This window comes from Apteryx rowi, unplaced genomic scaffold (assembly GCF_003343035.1).
Source record: "Apteryx rowi isolate R43461 unplaced genomic scaffold, aptRow1 scaffold_128, whole genome shotgun sequence".
Classification (NCBI taxonomy): domain Eukaryota; kingdom Metazoa; phylum Chordata; class Aves; order Apterygiformes; family Apterygidae; genus Apteryx; species Apteryx rowi.
The window spans coordinates 1,969,591-1,991,935 of NW_020447508.1; the positions used below are offsets into that span (position 1 = coordinate 1,969,591).

The following is a 22,345-nucleotide window of genomic DNA, read 5'->3' on the forward strand; positions in this document are numbered from 1 at the left end:
GCCCAGCACCATAAGCCTAACTGAAATGCCGGCCTCCTTGCAGCCACCATGATGTCCTTTCTGAGGCTGGGCTTCAGCGCTCCAATAGCTGTATCCAGACTGCCCACTGCAGCAGTGTAAACCTATATATAATCGAACCTAGTAAGTCTGTGGCACAAGTGGTTGCAAAAAAGCAATGGAAAATTAGGCAGTGGAAGTACAAGCAAACAGCTAACCTTGTCAGTTGGGCTRATCCCCATTTTGCTGCAGAACTTAAGTAACAGCCAATGATATCAAACTTTGATAATGTTTATTTTGGTGATAGACTATAGATATTTATAGTCCTTATCAATGAACAGGTTAATCTAAGCTAAATTGTTCTGCTAAACTTTTTAGGAAGTAATTTGCTCCGAATTATCAGTAACAGGCAGCAATGGTATGGGTTATGAAAGGAATAACAACTGATCGCTAAGTCATTAGCCCTGGAGCACTGCACAAGACAAACAGCATGTGCTGCCATGGAATTAATRGAAGGGACAACAGTGGCAAGTACAGTCTCGCAGAGGGTGGTACAGTTTCAGGGAGCTGAGATGGCTGCTGAAAGACACTTGCTTTGGCAAGATCAGCAAGTACTCAGCAGTAGATGGATGGAAGTCAGAAGCTGATGGTAATAGGGAGCATTAAAAATAAATCTAGCCTAATTAGGTAAGAAGAAAAAAAAGACATGGACCTGACAGCTCAGCAACTGGCAACTGTTTAGTTCTAGCAGTTATCCTGAGGATAAAAAATTCATACTGGAGCACAAGGAAGGAGATAGGTGAAGTGACCTGCTGTGCACCCTATGTTCCCTAACTGGACCATGTCACTGCCCATTTTAGGAAGCTGTGAGCTCACCAGTTTCAGAAAGGACAGCCTCTTTAAAATGTCTAGTGTTGAAACATCCTGAAATATTACCTGCTTCTTGAAAATCTTGGCTAGTGTTTCTGTGTTTGTATAGGGGCATTCACACGTGAATTCTGCGCCAACAAAAGATAGTGGGCTGACAGGTTTGTGACCTAAACAGATAAATCATGCATGTAGTAATGTAGGCTTCCCTCAGTGTCCCTCTCTAGCAATTTCCATGGACCATTTCTCAACAGAGYGAGGATCCTGTGTCCTTTCTTGTCCTCTCTGCTGAGAACATAAATGAGCAAGCCAAATATGAGCAACCCCTTATGAGGGAAGAGATGTTGCCTGCTAGGACCTGCACTGCAATTAACCAACTCGTTTCACATCCCAGCATGACTGAGATGGCAGGATGAAACTGTGGAACAACAATATTAGCAAAAAGAGAAGCAGGAAAGAGAGTAGAAAGATAAGCAGAGGGGAAATAGAAAGCAAACACAATAAAATCAGAAATTGCACCCAAACCGAAACGGTGTTCCACACACGGAGAACTGAGGCCTTTATGCAAGCAGAACCAATCTGGCCACTGAAATGCAGAGCTAATGGAAAAGAGCTGATGGACCCCCAAATACAGGAAGCTTGCTTCTCCTTCCCATGCCTTGACTTCATTTTGAAGCAGCTGTATTAACAAAACAACTCCCTCTGTTCTTACTGGAGAAAATGGGGAACTTATCCATGTTTCCCCTGGACTTTATTAACAGTTAAGTGGCTTTTCTACCTTCTGCATGCTTTTGTTTAAAATAATTTATCAGATGAATCTAGTGTTCCCTAGTTACAAAATGTTCCTATATAGCACTCAGCACAGCTCCTGCTGTCCTGCAGGACATTCCCTTTGATTTGTTGAGGAAAGCTGCCTCAGGATCCTAGTGAGTCTTATTAGTCCAGTTTCTATATGGGGTTTATGCCAATTATTAAAAGTCTGCTCTAACATCTGGACAGCAAATAATTTAATCTCAAGCTAATGCCCCTTCTATATTTGCTACATAGCATGTCTTACTGTTCTGGAGAAGGTATGGCTGGACAAATAGGCTGCATGCTACTATATAATGGTGACAAGGGAAACCTATAATGCATGAAATAAACTCTGTGACTTCCCCCTCAAAGACGGTGATAGACATTATTCTTTGGGGAGTAGGATTTGTCTGTCTATCCTGGTTGGCTCTTCCAAGCACTCTACAGAGAGCTCAGTAGGGTTGTGTGGTGCACACCATGACCTAGCAGAGCGCCAGGCAAAGCAGGGCCTGTTTCACCACCACAGTAGCACAGTCCCTTTGGGAACCACCTGGAAGGCACTGGCAATGCCCTTGGCAATGAGAGCTGCTGCTGGGTTTGGGGCTGATGTTTACTCACTTTCTGGTTCTTCCTGTCCCTTATTCCTCCCTGCGAATGCTCAGGAGTCCAAGAGCAGGAATGTGAGGTGTGCTCCTCTCATCTGTTCTACCCTCTCCTCTGACAGCCGTTGTGGCAGGCTCTGCTAACATCTGCAGCACAGAACAGACAAGGACAAACAGCTTCTGCGGCATGGGAAGGTTTTCCATAAACATGACAATGGTCTCTGCACTCCAGTGCCTCAGCTACTCTTTTTGCTTTAACACAATAGATGTCTTCAGTAACTGATGAGAKAGGATTTACTTCACCTAATGCACAGGGAGTATTAGAAGGGCTGCAGAGATATTCTTGCAATCATTTAACTGCCCAAGACAGACATGAAGACCAGAAAATCTGAAATTTGGATTTGTTATAGAACAAAATTCTCAAATCAATGTCATGTTAATGCAACAGGATTTAATTCACAGGATTTTACTGGAGTCCAGGTCATGCTACATGAAGAGTTTCTGTTGCTTGAACAGAGAATATCTCTGGCTGTGATTTGGATGGATGCTGACCAGTTTGTTCAATACCATCAGTTTGGCATTAATGTATATAGGGAAATGATGGGGGCATCAACCAAATTTAGGTTCTCACAAGCTGGATCATCTTGTCCCATTGTCTTTCCTGGCATCTGTCTGTTAAAAATGTTCTTAAAAACCTTTCTTAATGGACTTTTTCACAGCTTCCTCAGACCATCTCTTCCTGCTTCCTCAGACCTTCTTTTCCTTCCTCTATGGCTAGAAAGTTTTTCCTAATATGTAACCTAAGTCTCTCATGCTGCAATTAAACCTATTTTTCTTGTCCTATTTATATGGATGATTCCCTTCCTCTTTGCAATATATGTTTTTTACATTAAAAGAACACCCCAAACTGTGTCCCATCAGGTCTTCTGTTGCTTAGCCTAAACACTACACAATCTCTAACATGACCTGTGAAGTAGGTTCTTCCAAACTTCAAATAATTCTTGATGGTCTCCACTTGCCTTCTCTCCAGCTAGTCCACATTTTCCTTGAAGAGGAAAAATTTGCTCAACACTTGACACACTGCCCCAGCTGACACCTTACTAGTGCTGAGTGGAGCTGAAGCATTGCCTCATGTACTTTATAAGTTACAGACCTGTGTAAACATCCTTGTATTGACATTTCACATTTTCGTAACAGCCAGGTCCTGTTGACTCATGCTCAGGTTGTGATTCACTCTCTACAGAAGGGCTGTGAGGCCTTGGACCTCCCCCAAGCACGCTGCTGGTCGAGCCCTTGTTTGTGATTTGGTGTTGAAGGCTGGCACATTGGTCATATTTTTAGAAGTACCAGCACGCTCAAGTCAGTTCTTGTTTTTTTTTCCTGGTGTTCTCACAACATGCCCTTTTCTTCCTCCACAGAAGCATTTGGGTTCTCAGGCACCTCTGTGGYGACAGGGATGGGCCGAGGCTGGGCCAGGTAGTCAGCCCACAGGCTGGGGTGCAGATCTTGCGTCGTCGCTGAGCGTGTGCTGAGCCCCCACAGCCAAACCTCCAGCAGGGCAAGGATGTGCTCAGGGCCCTTGCACAGTCATCTGAAAGGTCTTCCAAGGCAAGACAGAGTGGGCCAGACCAGGCTTTCTGTGGGGATAACTTCAGCTGCCAGCGGAGCTTTCTCGAGAGTTCCAGCCCAGTGCAACAAAAAAGCAGAAATAGTCCCCTCTTTTCCCCAAAATATTCAAGCATTCAAAAACCCTAAACACAACCATATAAGAAAATCCCCCCAAAACACCCTCTCAGGAACAGCATAAATGAATGCTGGTAAAAATCCATTTTTTACCCTTGTAAGTTATATTTAGGACAGTGCTATCAAAAGACTATCAAGCAATATTAATTTATCAACATTTTTCAGTATACTTGCAGTTCTGCACTTTTTAAAATAAAAAATGGTCTAATAAGCCATAAAAATTACATTTTTTGAGTTATGTTGTCTGGCTCCCTTAGAAGAATGACTGCAATACAATGCACACAGCAGTGTAAACCTGTAGAGCTCCAAATATTAATCAGAAGCTTTCACAACAGAAATTAATAAATTAAAGTCCAAACATTTCATAAGGAATGAAATTTTACAAGCTATTAAAAGACCAGAAAGACAGATTTCATAATATTTTATAGGGCATCTGTGATAAGTTCAATACTTTTCAATGATATTATGAAAAAAAAATCACTTAACTGACTGTATGCCTGAGAGGTCCTTCAAGGTTGGTATTACAGCACTCATATATTGCTTGCTGGGGTGGCAACCCTGAACTTCAGTTCATAGTGCAAACCCGTCTGGAAAGCATGAGACCTAAAAAGAAAGGGGTGGCAAAGAAAGTACTAATACCCAATTGATCTGGCTCTGAGATAAACCTGAAGATACAACTGCAATTGAGACAATTCCTTCTGAAAAATTTGCAAATCGTATTTAAGCAATAATGGAGGAGAATATGGAATATTTACACAATCACTTCATTCTCATCAACGCTACTGTTGAATAATTGAAATTATTTTAATAATTGCCTCTCGGTTATACAGTGCTGTCTGGTTTTTGTCTCCATTTCCTTCTTGTTGTCATGTATAGTTGCCAACACGATGTTAATCACTTACGTGAATATCATATTACTAGTGTAATATGAGTGTAGTATGAGTGTAATATGAGTGTCTATCATATTACTATCTTGACTCATGAATGGGGCTATTAGATACTACCACAATATAAATAAATAAATAACAACAATGAAGAAATAACAGAGCAACCTGTAGTGATCCTCTATGTATAGCTATAGAGATGTTATTGGTTTACTTTGTGCATAAAATCAGAACCTGGTCTCCTTTTTTCTCTTTTGTTTTGATTAGCCCACATAATGACAATCTTTATCAGTTAACATATGGTGAGTTCTTCCTTAAAGCACTGTCAGTTTAACATACGTTTAATTTGTGCAATACCAAAAATAGGGTGGGAAATCTCCTTGGCTTTCAGTAAACAGTCAGAAATTTTCCTGACAAATAATGAATAGTCTGTAATACCAAAAAGGTGGACCATTCATATAGGCTTTAGCACAATGCTCCAGCATAGCATGCAAAGGAGAGAAGAGCCAACAGTAACAYCCACCAAAGCTGAGCCACTGCTGCACTCATTTCATATCCTCTGCTTAAACAAAACCRCTCTGTCTGTCTGTCTCTAGATAAGGAATTTAAAGCCGAGAATGCCACTAACCAGGTGCTCGGCTGCCTTCCAAGCTTCCAGGTGGGAGCTAGTCAAAGAAGTGAGGAAGAGAAATAAAGGCCAACTAGACACAGTCTGATAAGTCAAAAGAACTGAAACTGAACTTTATTATTTTATTAAAAAGTATTCTACAATAATGGCTCAGAATACTACCACAAAGGTTAGGGACAAGGCAGTGCTCTGGGCTATGACTGTAGATTACTCCAGTATATATATTTGTAAGAGCTTAAGAAATGTTGAAACAGGATAGTTCAACATTTCTTAAGCAAATATTTCAAAATTTTAACACTTTATAGATCTTTCATATCACAGCAGGATTTATCAAATGCAATGTAGTCACATAAGTCTTGCATAAATACAAATATCAATACTTTACCTTGAATATTGTATATGATATAAATTCTGCCTTACCTTTAAAAAAATCTCCAGATCATGATGTGATCTGGAGTCTTTCTTTTTCTTTCTCTTTAAGAATTTTTAAATATATATATATATTTATATATATTTGCTATCATACATCAAAGTATATATGAATCCCATCATTTCTGTTATATTTTCTGCAGACATGGTCTGAAACAAAATCACCAACAACTAAATCAAAAGCTTCCTGGTTAACATAGGAAAGTCAAAGAGGATCTTTTCCTCTTTTTGCATTTCAGTTCTATTTTTTTTAACTTATAAGGATTTTTCATAAACTAGAGGTCCATAGATCATTTAAAGCAGTCTTTATAAGCAAATATACATACTTTGACATGCTTTTGTGAGGCAGTTAGTATCAAAATCCAATAGTATTTCTACAGAACCATATGACTTTCTGCGATGCAGATATACATTTCATTTCTAAAAAGCCACAGTTGTTCTTCTACATCTGCTCTCATCAAATCCCCAGGATTCATTCATAAAACTGCTGTTCCAAATGCTGATGCTGTTATCCCCACTGTGGATTAAGATGTGCACACAATCTGGTGACATCATCATGTGGAAGATTGATAGGTAAGAAAAGACCCTCCGCAAATCCTTAGTCTTTTCTATCTCTAAATGCTCCTGATTCATTTCACCCGAGGGGGCAAAGCGATGGTGACACCTCTCTGTGCAGGCTAAGGCTCTTCTTCCATCAGTGGAATTTCTAGAGAAAAAAAAAGGAACTATTGATTACTGATTGTAACTTCCCTTTATACTTGCTGAGTATTATTAACAATTCTGCAAGTATATAAAAGGGTATTGCAAAAATCTAAACAATACATGCTGTTTCCCATTCTAAACTCATTTTTGCTATAAGGCCTACATGAAATTAATCTACTAAAGCTACCCATATTTTCCCAAACAAGTTAAGCCCACAAAAACCTAAATGTAAAACATCCTTTCTACTACATTAGTCACTGAATCAGCATTCACAGAGTATCCAGAGACTTTTACTGGCATTATTGCAATTTCTCCCTCCCCCTTCTAGCTGCCCTCTTCACCTCACGATGCCATTAAAAGTTAGCCCCAACTCAATGATGCAGGAGGACTTCCTCCACCCAGAGCTTCACCCACATTAAGTTTAGGACATTATGCTTCAGCCCTGCTACTGATAAATCACACAGATATTTGTTTGCCTAGTGACTCCCCATGACTCTTGACAGCAGGACTAGAGCCTTTTAAATGTTTCCAGGCAAAGCTATCTTTCCTTAACACGCTGAGGAGCACACCACAGGGCTCTGTTAGTACTAAATGAAGTGGTATCAGTACATGCTCATGTTTGATTTAGATGTAAATGATAATACATGACAATCTTGCTTGGAAAACATGATCTTGTGAGCATGTTCCCCTTGTATTGCAACTCCCACGTCCAAGTTCTGGCATGTAACTAAATGCGGACGTGCCTTAGACACTGAACAGCTTCCTCTGTTGTTCATGCAGAYATGGTGAGCTTGTTAATAAAGGCTGCTAATTTTGGCCAAGTATGAAAGCATGATTTTCTTTGTTCTTCAAGGAGCAAATCCTCCTCTTTGCTGTGAAAGCCAGCAGGGAGCTAGCAGGGAGCTCCCTACCCATGGGGAGCCAAATCCTTGCACTGCAGCTAGCAAGGGGACATCACCAACGTGAAGCAGTATGAGCACTGAGTAGTATGACTGAGCAGTATTTTTCTTTTTTTAAATGTCCATATTAAGATGCGGACTCTGTAAAAAGTAAGAGCAGGTCAGCTGTGCCTATTCCTGCTCTGAAAGGACACACAAGTGGCTGCTGTTTATTGACAGGACACATGCAGCGCAGCTACACAGCACTCACCATCGGCGATATCAACCCGCGGACTCATGGACACAGCCTCCCCGGCGGTGCTGTGGGATATGCCCGTCCTGTCTGCAGCCGGAAGCGTGCCCGCCTGGCATGCTGGGGGCGAGTATAAACTTTGGAGGAGTTCAGAGGAGCCCGATATACTACCACAGGTCTCAAATTCACTGGGCAGTGGGTCTGTGATCCTGGGGCCGGGATAAGCTGGCGGATTCTGATCTTCTGCCTGCAAAAGGTGCCCCTGGTCTGTTGTGGCAGCAGAGTATCCAGGTGCCAGAGCGTTCAAGCCACTGCTCACAGCTTCATCGTAGGAAGGCAGCATGACAGGAACGCCGTCCACCACCACAAAGTCAGGGTCGCTCGTGGAGCCCTCCTGGTGGCCTCTGCGTCAAACACAGACCCGTTATCAGAGAGAGCTGGGACACGGCAGCAGCACCCCAAGGCAGCCACTGAACCRAAGCTAACGCAACACTTGCTAATCAAGCAAAGTGGAGCTACTGGGGCAATAATGTTTGCAGGAAGGTTTTCTTCACGGGCTTGCAAAAATCTGTTCAGACTGACAGGTGGAATTTGTTACGAGTGGATAAATAAAAGCAGTAAAGTGAAGCATGGTTTAGAGAAGGGAAGGAAAACAGGTGCATTGAAGAGATAAGGAGCATCATTTGCYGATCCATGCACAGTAAATACCATGGATATAAGATCACAGAGGCAGCTCACCAGTCAGAAGTGTGTGAAACCCTGGAAAGACGTGTACTAGAGCAAAAGGGACAAAGTGCTTACAGCACATGTAAACAGGCACTGCGCTGACAGTTACTGGATGACAGGGCTTTGGTGGTCAGATTTGTGGCCTCCTTCAGGTCTTACCTTCAAAGGATGAGTGCCTCCTTAAACAATACTAGACAGGCTTTTTTAAAAAACAAAACAAAACATTTTATTATGTTGGGAAGGTCTGTTAAACCCTAAAGAATCTATTTAGTAGCAAACTAAATCACAAGAGAGCCCTAGCAGGAAGGAATTGGTCCTACATATTTTCAGGAGATGAGAACATCTGAAAAGAGGAGGATAGAAGGCCATTTCAATAAGCTAGACCAGTACAGGCTATAAGGCTACTCCTGGTGCAACCCATTATCCTAAAGATCTTCCTTGTTATGTGTGTATTTGTATACTCCCCATACACTSTATATATATACATATATGTGTATAAATTTATGTATTATTTTATATAATCCATACAYATTTATGTACACATTTATTTAAATATTAAGATCACCAAGCCCTTTCTGCTGCATTGGCACAGGGGCATATTTGCTGACTTACGGCTTTTTCATCTCTCCTTTTTGCACATGGTAGAATAGAGACACATGAGAAAAAGAAAGGGCAAGAGAGAAGCAAACACACAGTTGAGGCGCCTAGCAAACTGAGCACACACTGCAAACTAGGAACAAGTCTAAAYCCATGTACAGTACTAGCTCACTCTGTAGCTTTACCTAAAGCCTAGCATGGCTGCCTTTGTTTTTCCAGTTGTAAAATAATAATACCTACCTACCTGTTTCATGAGGAGTACTGTGAGATTCAATGTTCATAATTGTACAGTATTTTATGGAAACAAAGTAAGATGTAGGCGATCTCTGTGAATCATGACAAAAATAATACTCTTGAAGGGAAAACGTCCTCAGGCAGTTATGCTGAATTTTTATATAAATTTGTCCAAAGGGAAAAAGAAATTCTTTCTTAAAACTTGCATTACTAAGCCCACAGTAGTTAAAAAAAGATTCCCTTACCACCTGAAAATCAATATTTTAAAATACCGCCAGATATTTTTACAAGCAATAGCAGCAGTTCCCAGTATTAGAGCTATAATTACTCCCACAGCGAATGTGGCCAACTCTGCCCCTTATCTTCCCCGCAGAAAGGCCTTCTGTGGGTTTCCGGGGGTGCCCTTCTGCACCGGCAGATCAGGGACTTCTGTTCGGCACAAGAGCAGGAGGTATTTGCCAGGCTCATGTGCCCTTCTGCTTCCTCAGCCAGGAGCAGTGCATGTCAAAACTCAGTCAAGGTCCTCAACCTTCAGAAAAGAAAACAGTACAAACCTTGGAAGGAAATGTGTCTTAAATTTGGTCTGGAACATCCTGGCTAAAATGACCAGTAGAAGTACTAATAAAACACTGGTAGCAGTAAATGCCACTATTTTCCATGTAGTCAGGAGGGTCTCCTGTGTATTTGGCCAGGTTTGTTCTGTAACAGAATGGAAATACAAAGAGCAGCGTTTGATTGTTGCTGTTGTCATTTCCTGTTAATACTTCACAAACATTCAGAAGTGCCRGTTAGGACACAGGATCTTGTAACATATGTTGTATAAGCACACACGAATCCAATCCCAGCTACTAAACGCAGCCCTGCTGGCAAGCTGCCGCAAGGGGCTGGACCTTGCTTTTTTGCCATCGCTTTTTTTATACATGCAATCATGAATTTATCTTATTTACACACACGCAAAAAAATATCCAGAAGACATTTAAAAATACATTTGAACAGCTAACTGTTGAAAAGGCTTAGGATCAGCTAAGATATACTACATTTAATGGCATCTTAAAACGAATCGTTCGTCATGATCGACGGCAAATTTACCAACAAATTTACTTCAAAACCAAGGGATTACGAGGGGAATAGAAGCAATGGCAGGACTGCCCCRTCACCTGTTTTGACACAGTACACTTGGTAGGAGGGGAACCACTCTCCGTACTGGCACGTGATGTATTTGTAGTCGTTGGTGAGGGTGTAGCCGGGATCGCAGTAAAACTCGACCACGGTGCCATGGTTGTAGCGCTCGCACGGCCGCGGGTGGCAGATGTAGTCTCCGTGACTCACCATCGGAGGCAGGGGGCACACTTGGGCACGCAGACAGACAGAAAAGGAGAAAAAGGGTTAAGGAGGGCGACCGCCGACGAGCTTCAGCAGCAGGGTGTCAGGGTGCCGAAACACCCGGAGCGCCCTGAGCGCCGGGCGGGAGAGGGCTGCCGCTGGGGGCCCGCGCATTTAAATCCCTAAATACGTGTGGTTAAAAATAGGTTTGCTGTAAACTGTGCAGCGAGAGATGCGCGACACGGACTACTGCTTCCGCAGCTGCAGGCCGCCTCGCTGAGATGTCGTTGAGTTGGGCCCAGCGTGACTCTGCTCTCTCTAAGCAGCCCTGCTGGTTCCGGGGGGATGAAGCAAGGCGTCAAACCGAACGGCCGCCGGGGCCGAGCCTGCGTGAAAGCGCAGGGGTTACGCCACGCCGTGTAAAGGCAGAATTTCAACATAACACGTGAAACGCATTGCGGACGCTGAGGCAGAAACTGCAGACAAAGCGATGCCCTCTCACACCGCTGCCTGGGCGAGCGACATGGAGAGCTGAGAGAGCAAACTCTAGGAAACAGCAGTGGGTGGAACCATTTCAAAGCAGTATTTTTATAAAAGAGGAAACTTCTTTACTAAAYAAGTACTAGTTGATCCCTATTTTGTTACGTGTTCCTAACACAGGGAGAAAAAAAMMCCCACAAAAACACAGAGTGATCATTTCTAAAATGGCTACACACTGACCCAAAAAGGGCTTAAGTTAGCTAAGCGGGTTGTTTTATTTCCCTTCTGAGTAACTGACTGGATCAGTGCCCCATCTACAGGCTGTTCCCGTCACTTCATGCCTCCTGCATGCAGGGATGACCTACTGCATTGATTTAAATAATGAAAATGCCATTTCTCTGAGGAAGAGCCTTCCCAGGAATTACAATTCTGCTGCTTCTCTCTGTGGATCTTGTTACATGAATAATGCATTTCATAAAAAAATACACAACAAGACATTAAATGAATCTTCAAGAGCGGCTGATTACAATGTGCAGCAATGACTGTTCCCCATCCCCTGGAGACATGGTTTTGTTTGCATTTTCACTGGCAAGGCTTAATAATAACTTGAAATCACAGAAAGTAATTCACAGAAAAATTCACATCCTCAATACTCTGCATACTTTCCAAAGTCTCCAGACCCAGGAAAAAGAGGAATGTTTTGGGGGGAAGTCAACTCAAGATTGAAAACAATTCTTAAGAAGAGGGCAAAGGTGTGACACCGAAATAGCAGGAAAGATGTCTTTTGTCCCTATCAGAGAAAATTCCTCTCTTAAAAAGAAAAAAAATCAGTGAAAGCAACAATGCTGGCCTATCACCAGGAAACCTGCTATACTTTTATTATCTACACGTATAGCATGCGAACAAAGAAAGACAGCAATCTAAATTCACTTTCTTTGCAGCTGATTTTGGCAAGCCATGACAGGCTGCAAGAGCCGAGCTGATGCACAGTACCTTTCTGGCAACAAGCAAAACACAGCACAACTTATCACAGAGATCAGCCACTCAGAGCAGCACATTTCTCATCTCCAGCAATGCCACCTGCTGCCTCTCCTGCCACACAAAATCCCTAACCTATTAATGCCATTAAGGGCCAAAGCAATCTTCTCAATAAAAAAGCCTTAGTGTTGGTCTCCCAGCAATGTGGATCAGCTCAGGAATGACAGATTTCCAATCAGATTAAAAACAACACACTGTGGGTACAACCCAGATATGGAGCTGTCAGCCTATTTACAAATGGGAGACATATTTTATAAAACCTGAAAACAAGAGCATTAATCGTAATGTAGGGTATGTCCCTAATGCTAAAAACAGGTGCCACCTTTTCCACTAACACCCTCCATATTTAAAGGGAAATGATCATGTGTTAGTGCTGCCTGGAAGCTTTTGTAAGCACTGCTTTAAAGCTCTGTAAGGCATTAGTCACAAATTAGAAGTATTAATGAAACAGAGAAGTATTAAATGCTTTTTTCTGACAACAGCTCTTTTATTAAACACTTAATGAACAGCAGATGCAATGGAGCAGGTTTAAAAATGAGGGAGCTGAGCTCAATTGAAACAGTGCTCTGTTCTGCTATCAGAATCAGGGGTTTTCACTCACCTGGGGTATCTCACCACGGCCTGTGAATTTTATGTTAATCCTGTTTAAGAAATCCTCAACATTTGCATGGGAAAACTGTCCACCAGGTCCCTTTGCAAGCACAATGATTAACGGTTCAGAGCCTTTTTTTCCTAATCAAATCAAATGGGATACATCCCAAACAGCCACAGATGAGCTCGTTTTGAGCACCGCGCAGTTGGTCGCATGCCCTGTTGCTTTCACAGCCCACTCCATTTCCACCATCACCCTGGCCCAATATCTTTTAAAGTCAATGGAAGGACAGCCATTAAGTGGTCTTAGTTCAGATCCCAGAAAAGTGAGATGATTAAAAGCAAATCTGGGGGGCTGCAGAGCACTCCTGGCTCCCAAAAGACGGAAGGTTTTTAGTGCAGGGGTAGTCATCTTGCAGGATCAGATTCCCTACTGCTGATATTTGCTTAGCATTAGGTGGCTGTTCAAGTTCTCCGCAGCTGTGCAGACTGTGTGTTTCTGCTGCTTCTCAAGAATGTTAGATACCAGTGTAAGACACTAGTTATATAGATTAAAGGAATATACCAGATCAAATATGGCCTAAAACTCAGCTAGCAAACCTGAGACCACTGAARTTTATCCAGGGAAGATAAAACTCAAGCATCCTCACTGATTATCCCTTACTGTATTTAGAAATTACAAACCACAGACCTCAGGCAAATGCATCGAACTCACAGAATGAAAATAACCACAAACTGATTAAAATAAAAGTGTATCTGACAAGTGCGTTTTCACTGTCAAAGCCAACAGCAATACAAACAATAAAAAAAATAGAGATAAGTGAATTCTATTTCAGAAATTTCTTGCAGCTTAAAAAAATTTAGGTGCTGTTCTTAAACAGGACACCATCTCTTTAATGCCAACAGATTTCATTCACTTCATAAAGCTTCTGAGACTTTAATAAGCTAATTACAACATTCAGCATGGGTAATCCAATAGCATTTTCTGACAGCTAACATTAAAGGACCACATGTATGTATCCTTAACTTTGGAGCCTGTCAGAGGGATGGACATAATTCACATAGTGTCTGCTAGTGATTTTGCAGCATGTGACCCTGGATCTCAGAATCAGCCTTTATAGAGCAATTGACCACTGACTGTAAAGGATTTATTTTTACTGTGGGGGACTTGCAGGCACTTTATAGTGCAGCATTTTCAGTTGAAAAGCTGAATCTTTAATCAAAAAGAAAGAGCAAGTGTATTTATATGGCAAATAAATCCCTCCTGAGATGCTCAACACTACTGTTACTCAAGGAAGCTGAAGGGAGGAATTCTTGGTTTGATTTGAGGGCCTTCCCCTACTGCTCCTACGAGCAGTTGCAGCTAAGGACTCTCCTGTGAGATAAGCCATGGGCTTTCAACTTTGACTGATTTTAATGAAAGATTAGTGCTTGCAGGAAGAGCTTGGAGCAGAGGACCCATGTCAGGCTAAAAGAAGATTTTTGTAACAAAAGATGACAGAGTATGTCCTGCCTCAAAGCGTGCCTACAGCCAGGGCCACCCTTCCATGGGCCACCCCGAGGTGCCAAGCCCTGAGCTTTGCTTTAGGAGCTGCAGCTGCCACAACGCAGGGCCACAGCAGCCTTGGCCAAAGCAGTTATTGTGGCTATTTCAGCAACCTGATCACATGGAGGTCCATGCGTGTCTGTAAGTCGTTTACAAATTACTAATTAAACATAGCATTTTGCTTTGTTTTCGAATGGCAGGGGAAGTGGTGGAGAAATGAGGGTTCCTTAACTTTTGGGAAGATTAAGGACTCCTTTGTCTGTGGTACAAAAATACCAGTGAATAAAAACAAGCCACAACTGCGTCGCCCCGGCTGGCGGACAGCCCCMCACGGCTCCACAGCCGCGCTTGCATCCTGTGCGCCCTCACCTCTCCAGGAGCCACACTCACTGCCCATGCACGAGAGGGAGAAACGGGCTTTACCCCGTAGCGTCCCCAACCTGCCGTGGTCAGGCAGCTTCTAACCTCAGCCCGGAGGGTGCTGCAGTAACTCTGCACTGTTGCCACTGAAAGGGCAGGAGGGAGGGAAAAGTTTTGGCATAAGCATATTCTCAATTAACATTTAGGGCACTGAATAAAGATGTCACGGCTCTTCTCAAAAGACAGTGGTAGAAAGATAACAGCAGAGTTACAGATATGTCCAGTGCTCAAAAATGTAATTTTAGCCAATCAATCCGTTTGCCTTCTGGCTACTGGGTTTATTCTTTGTCAAAGTAGGCATGAGGTAAACTATTCAGGTTTTGCCTAGCTTTTGCCAATGACACAAACAATAAAACCAAAAATGTCTTGAAATACAGGGCACTTAAAAATAAGTGGTAGGAATAAGCAAGAAGCCTATTTTCCACCTTCGAATTTTTGCACCATTTGTTTTTTCTCTAGCCACTAGTCTGCCTTTCATGTAAGACACCAGTTTCTAGGTTAGCCAGGCTAGCAGAAAAACCCAGAGCAATGTCATTTTCTGTTTGACACAGGGATGGAAGAGTATCGGCAACATTTGCACTTCATCAAAAATAAAGCTTCTTAACACACTGTGAATACCTGTTTATTATGCAAAGGGTGAAAAAAGATTAAGATAAAATTTTATAAGAATGACACAGGTGAAAATTGCACTTCACGACGTGTGAGGAGAACACTGGGGTATATCGCTAGACAGTAATCTCAGGAGTTTAGAAAGTGCAGGCATGCCTACAGTGGACTCGTCATCTGGTTTGTGCACAAACTGGAGGAGAACAAGGATCCTCCTGGCCCGCGTTTGTCATCCTTGTGCATATCACGACACAGATTCACACCAAGAGACTGGACACCTGTAAGCTGCCTACTGCAAGTCTTTGCTACGGCCCCAGTGTCCCTGCATGTGAGAAAGGCAAAGCCCTGCAGGCCAGGCCAGGCCAGGCCACCATTTGGTGCCACGGCAGTGCCCCAGGCAGAAGGAAGAAGATGGCAATAGAAAACCAGGGGGAATTTCTCTTTTCTTCCAAATTCACCTCCTACGCAGAATTAGTTTTCTTGTGATGGAAACACACAGGAGTCCTCAGTCTTCAAACTACTCTTCTAGCTGGCTAGTTTTATGTTCCTGCTACCGGCTGTGGTGCACGCCGCTGAGATGGATGTACCCAGCTGCAGTGCACAGAACGTCCTCAGCTCCCGTGCATGATAAATGAGGACAAGGTATTCAGTAAAGGCTCTCTATCGCTCCAAAGCACAACCTCTTACTTCCCTGGAAAGGGCATTCAGGGATCCATATATTAATATTTCTCTTCTYTCATTCTACTGCTTGTCTCCCTGAACTCTGCCCCTCTCAGGCCTCTCCTCCTCACCCTGCATGTAGTCAAGGGGCCAGCTGGCCAGCTGCTAATGCTCTCTCTGGCCGCAGGACAGGAGGGCACAGTTGGGAGCTAGAATTGTTTTTCACAGAATGGCATTTGCATGTCAGAATGGCTATAATCTGTAATTCAGTTCCAGTATATTGCATATGGATATTCGGCTCCACTCCAAACAACGTTTAATTCAACTCATTATTTACTGCAGGACAACCCAGCAGTAAATTCCTCAACAGTCAATTTCCTTGACTCTTCCCATTCAGGATGGCCTAGTCCACACCTGAGGCTTTGCTGGCTGACTTCAAGGTCCCCAGTAAGGATCTTTTTCCATACAGTGCCTTCCTACAAACRTATATATGTGTATGTAGGACTTCAAAATTCATTTTTTAAGGTAACATAAAAAATAAAGACTATGTTTTTGCCTTTTCCTGCTTCTTTATGAATACTGTGCAAAAGCTGTTTAATTCTAATATTGAAAAACAAAAATTCCCACTAGGTTGTCCAGTGGGACTGAAGAAACAGTGTTGGAGTCAACCAGTCCATACCCAGTTGAGAAGAAATTAAGAGGTTTGTTAAAGGAGGGAAGTAGCAAACCCACTTGCTTTAAAATAAGCCATGTTAAAACATCTCAGTCTAGAACAGCTGCTAAACAACAATTTATTTCTAACCAGACTCTTCTGAATTTTGAGTAGAAGAGGAAACTTTACAAGAGTAACTTTACATTTATCATGAACATCAATATACTAATGATACACTTCTGTAACAAAGGTTGCCAGCATTGTGAATTGAATAAGTGCAGATTGCAGCTGCACTGGAACAAGTCAGAAAAACCTTGTGTCCACTGAATTTGTGTTTTGAAAGTGAAGACATGCTTTGAGGAATTTTCCTGATTATTCCCACAACAAAACAACAATAGTAATACCAGAATCAAAATAACAGCGGAAACAACTACATGTCCACTAATATATAAAGTAATTACTATTAAGCCTGATAGCAGACATGACTTAAAGTAACAAAGGTACAGGATGATTATTTTGAACTCTGAAGTTGCCAGCAAATGTTATTGGTTTTATTCACCGAAAGCCTACAGCAAGAATTATTCAAAATACTATATTTTTGGCCAATAATTTCCAAGTTCTTTTCAATCTCCAATTACTTAACTTTCACAATGCCATCTACATTTTTTTCTTCTGAAAAAACACCTAATAGTTAAGTAACTTCTTCTAGACCATTGAGCAAGTCAATGGCAGCTTGGAACATAACCCTGGTCTCCTGACTCCAAGCTGCTTCTTCTCGCCCCTGGACAAACTTGCCCTAATTTTGTATCAGTTGCAATAGCACCATAAGCCTTTCAATGTTCACAGGGAGAAGCACTTTTCACCTTGCAGAAAGTGCAAAACGAATTGAATAATTAAGTTTTTAAGGAAAATCTGCTTCTCTTTTCTAGCTCTGACAAACACCACCTTGCTGGAAATTGCTATCACTGACACCAGCTGTATGAGCCTAAATGAGACATTATAAAACTAGTTCCAAGCCTATTTTAATAATAGCTTACCATTAGCTAATTCCTAAAGGGAAACAGAAGGTGATTTACAATCATTTATCCTACACAGAGCTTCCTTGTTCCCGGAGGTACAAATTATGGAGTCGGTTTTGCAGTTCCAACCAGCTGAATTCCCACAGACCTTTCAGACTGATATTCACAGTCATCCTCAGCAAAGCTGCCATTAGCAGCACAACAACCTGTGAAACGTAGCTCTTCATGCCCAGATCTGTAGTTTCAAATGCACTTTGCAATATATACACAATGAAGCACACCCCAAGTGATCTTTCTCCCATAAATTATAAGTTAAAATGTGAAACTGTTATTTAAACTACAAAATTGGATTATGAGCTTGCAACAACGGAGAGCTAGGAGTTCGTTTAGCAAAAGGTCCATAATTACCTTTAAGGAAATATCTCTGCTCATTATTCACATGGGAGTGCTTGGAGCACTGCAGTCTCAGAGCAGATACCATCTTAGCTTTCTTCATCACTCTCTCCTAGCTTTGTCTCCTCCTTTTCTCATGAATGATTGGCTTTATAATCAGTAATGGCCCCTTTAAGACTTTGAGAACCAGGCACTGAATACTCGGCTTAATTTCTCAGGCCCAAGATAGGTGTGAATGTGGAGCCAACTCCTTGCAATTATTTTTATACAGATTTCATACCATTAAGGCATCTTACTGCCTGGACTCTAGCTGCAGTCAGGTACTGTGCTCCAATGTCCAAATGTTATCAATCAGCTGCATTCAGACAGAAATAGTGACAAATGCCCAGGCTGGATTTCCATTAAAAAAAATCCTTCCTTTGGTTGGCTAGTGGCAAGACCATTCCAGCAAGCCTTTTCTACCCAAGCCAGTGATTTCTGCTGTGTACAACAGATCATAAACAAGGCCTGTTGTATAGTGACTGGTGATGGGGATGCTTACGAGCTGACTGCATTCGTTTAGTTTAATTGGGGCTTGCACAGACACCTACCAGGAAGCAATCAGAGAGCTTTAAAATAAGTCATCCCTTGGGTATTTGACAGCTGTCACAGGATAACCCCAGAACTGGAAAAGGCCAGGGGAAAAAAGGCCAAACAAAATGCAGTGCTTAAAAGTACAGCTGCGGTGGAGGAAGGAGAGCGAGCTGACGGGAGGTTGTGCAAGGAGAGCAGACAGATGAGAGCACCTGCCAGGGTGTTTGCAGAAGCCAGAGTTTCACTGTGAGCTGGCCCCTGGGGGCAGTTTTATTTTCACCCCTTTTTAATTGCTCTTTCCTCTTTGCTTACAAGGAACAATCCCTTGAGCTTTGGAAGTCTGCCTGGGTGTCACCTCCACCAGTCGTCGGGGGCTGAGGGAGGGAAGGGATGCTAAACCCAGCACCTGAAGGGATAGAAGAGCTGTGTCCTAGGGCTTAGCTGAAGGCTGAGGAAATCAAACCATACCACCTGGGAGAAGGAAAAACACAAGGCCTCATTCCCAACAGACTGATACTAGGAAAAAAAAAARGGGGGAGGGGGAAAAGCAGCTGATCTTAGCACCGTAATGCCATAAAACCAAGACTAGGGAGGCATGCAAGAGTACTGTTTTTAGCCTAATTATTAGGGGTTTGCATATACTGTTTGGTGAAACAGCCACATTTGAAACTTTGATTCCTATGGCTGAAAGTGAACAAACCTGCGTCGCAAGGAGACCTTCTGATGAACAGACTCTGTAGCTACAGTTCCCACCATTTGTGGAAGAGCTTCTCTGATTGCAATAAGTAGACAAAGTCAATGAACATGTCCATGAAGCACGGAGCTATTTCTATTTCAAATTAGAAAACATAGCATGCTTTTCCTTTCAGAGGAGCCATGCCAGATAAAATTAAAGATTAATATTATGGAACAGCCCTCAGGAGGAAATTTTGTCTGCTTTCCCCCATCTAATCCTCAGCATACTTAGAACACTGTGGATAAAATACTACATGCATCTGGCAGCTGACATGAAACTTTAGGGCAGAAGTTATGGCTCCATAAAAGAGTTTGGATGTCTGGCTGATTTTGGAAATGCTCAGGAATTTCTGAAAGGTTCACAGGTGACAGAGCAGGTGTAAAACAACTATTTACATGGATAGTCCTGTGCATCATGCAGAAACAGAACACACAAGAGAAACAGATTACAAGTCATTGTTCTGTTGCCTTTCTTGAAAAAATATGAACAAATGCTTCTGTTTCAATCACAGCAAAGATGAAAGAAGATTTCTGCAATGCAAAAAAGGAGCATTCACTCAGAAATGTAATAGTATTTATCTTCTTCAAACACTGTCTTCCAACTGGAGACTGTTCTTCAAACCCTTCATTCCTTATAACCAGAGCAGTAAAATGACCAGTTTTGTATACCATTCTGTCTTGAAATTTTTTTCTTGCTTTCTTTCTATTTCACCTTACAAGACATCTGCTGGAATTAAGTGGTTGGATAATTATTAAGCAGTACATCCACAGGATACTGTAACTTGTCTGCCTAGCAGTTCAGGTAACTATTCTTGTTCTGATTTCATTTCTTTTCCACACCTCTTCATTTGTGGATTAAAGTCTACGGATGATTTACAGCATTCCCCAACAGCACAGAAACTCAGACAGTCCCAGTCATCTACAAGCAGCTCTCTGAAGTGTTCAATGTGCACTCTGGTATAGGTTGGCTGGCCATATGTACCATATCTGCAGTCTCAGGTGATGAGCAAATTAACTACCTACAGCGCAGAAACCCTCAGAATTACTCAGTGATTTTTTTTTTTAAAAAACTCTCCTTTTAAATTACTTCATCACATCGGCTTTCTAAGACTCTCAGTCACCCCAGGGTAAAAGACTAACAGCCTATTTCATCCTTTGACCATCAAGGTAAAGGTGTCACCAAGGTAAAGGGTTGCCAAAGTAAAGGTGTTTACAGCTATTCCTGGCTGCTGCTATTTTAGGATTTACTGCTGATTGTCATTTCTAAGGCATATTGCTCTAGGCAGTAAGAACAGTCTGAAATTCCACTCCCGTCAGCTATTAAAAACAAGGCTACTGATCAGTCTTACGGTAACATTAACTCAAGTTAACTTGGATGACTTGTTTGCTATCTTGTGGCATTTACTTTATTCTCTCTGCTGCATGCATACTGAACAGCTATAAACACAGAGCAGAATCATGCCATATACCTCGCTTGATTTTTTCATACTATGGCATTTCATAACCTGCTTGTATTGCTGCCCTCTGGTTCCTCTGCATGATTTTTATCTGCTGGAGATCCGATGCATCAACATTATGTTACCCCAGGATATGCATCAGTTTGTCATGTTGGAATTTATCTAAAGTCTTCTCAATGTCAACAAAAATACAGAGAGAGCAATCCATTTGTACTAACGCACAATATCCCAGGCTTAGCATTGCTTACTTTATTCTGACTCCTGGATGCAAACTGATTGCAGACGGACTTTCATCTTTTTTCTCAGTGTATGTTCCATCAAGAATTCAAAATATTTCAAGGGTGTGGTTTATCAAATTTAGAGCTCAGTGTTGATCACAGTCTTTGGGCTTGGTAATTTTAGTATAGCAATGAAGATTTTGAAGTACCTTGCAACTGGTTAGAAAGTTTAAACTGCTATGTTTTGAAATATGAAGTGGCTATAGCATTTCAACTGTAGTATCACCCTGCTCCAGTGCTCTTTAGTGCTTTTTACTTTCCTGGTTCCATGCCATAAATTATCAGACCTTCTCTTTTAGTATCTGTCTTCAGGTTTATGAGAATAATCATTTTTAAAGCTCTACCAGGTATTCTTGCCTGTTTTTCCAGAATGTATTTGTATTCATAGCATACTTTGCCATTTTTAATTCTCATATCACTAAAATCATCATTCTTTAGAATTTCTTTTTCTACCATTTCTTTAGAAATTTACTGATGTTCTAGCTAGGTTTTTGGGGGTTCACTTGCACTTTTTCTGACTTTGTTGTGCAGCCTTCTGCATTCCTTCCTTCTCCGGTCTTTCTCTATTAGCTTCTATTAATTTCAGGATCCTCTCTATAATCACTAGTTGCTTAGCGTTACATCTTTTCACCTCTAATCACACTGTGGTGGTTGCAGGTACCAGAGTTCTGAAATTCCTGCCCTTTTCTTCTGCGTTTTTCCTCTCCAACTCATTGCATCTCCCCTTTGAAGTTTACTCCTCCTGTTTGTTTCATTTTTATTTTGAGTGCTATTTTATATTCTTTGAAGCTGAATTCCCTGTGGATTTGAGCATCTAGAACTCACTTGAGAACTATGTGGATATTGCGACATGTCAGACTTCTTGCGGCGCTGCTTCTGCGTCCGTCTGGGATGACGCTGAAACTGGCCAATTTCAAGTTAACAGGATTGTGTCTGTTTGCAAATTCAATCACYCTGTTTTTCCTTTTACTCTTAAATACTAAGCCAGCAATTCCCAATTACCCTATCCATACAACTGCTTCCTGAGGGTTTTTTTCAGCTCTTTAAAAGAACTATTCCTTACATCGTCTTGGCAGTCTTCCAAAGGACATAAGAGATTAAAATACCAAGTCCAGATGGTAAGGTGCGTAATCATATACAGACCATGTTCCCAAAGTACTAATGGCTAGACTTTTTTTTTTTAATTTCCCCAAATCCTGCGTAATGTCTTTATTCACCTTAAAGTAGCACATCATAAACATT

The 22,345-nt window shown here is 41.8% G+C and overlaps 1 protein-coding gene across 1 annotated transcript in view; it reads right to left on the minus strand.

Moving 5' to 3' along the window:
- Window positions 1-6,619: 6,619 nt before the first annotated feature.
- SUSD4 (sushi domain containing 4) overlaps window positions 6,620-22,345 on the minus strand; it is a 30,736-nt gene continuing 15,010 nt past the window's right edge. The window contains exons 4-7 of the mRNA XM_026055944.1: window positions 10,490-10,681; window positions 9,887-10,031; window positions 7,794-8,179; window positions 6,620-6,648 (exon numbers count right to left, since the gene is read on the minus strand). Of these exons, the coding sequence (XP_025911729.1) occupies window positions 6,620-6,648; window positions 7,794-8,179; window positions 9,887-10,031; window positions 10,490-10,681 (752 nt within the window). The remainder of the gene's footprint in view (window positions 6,649-7,793; window positions 8,180-9,886; window positions 10,032-10,489; window positions 10,682-22,345) is intronic.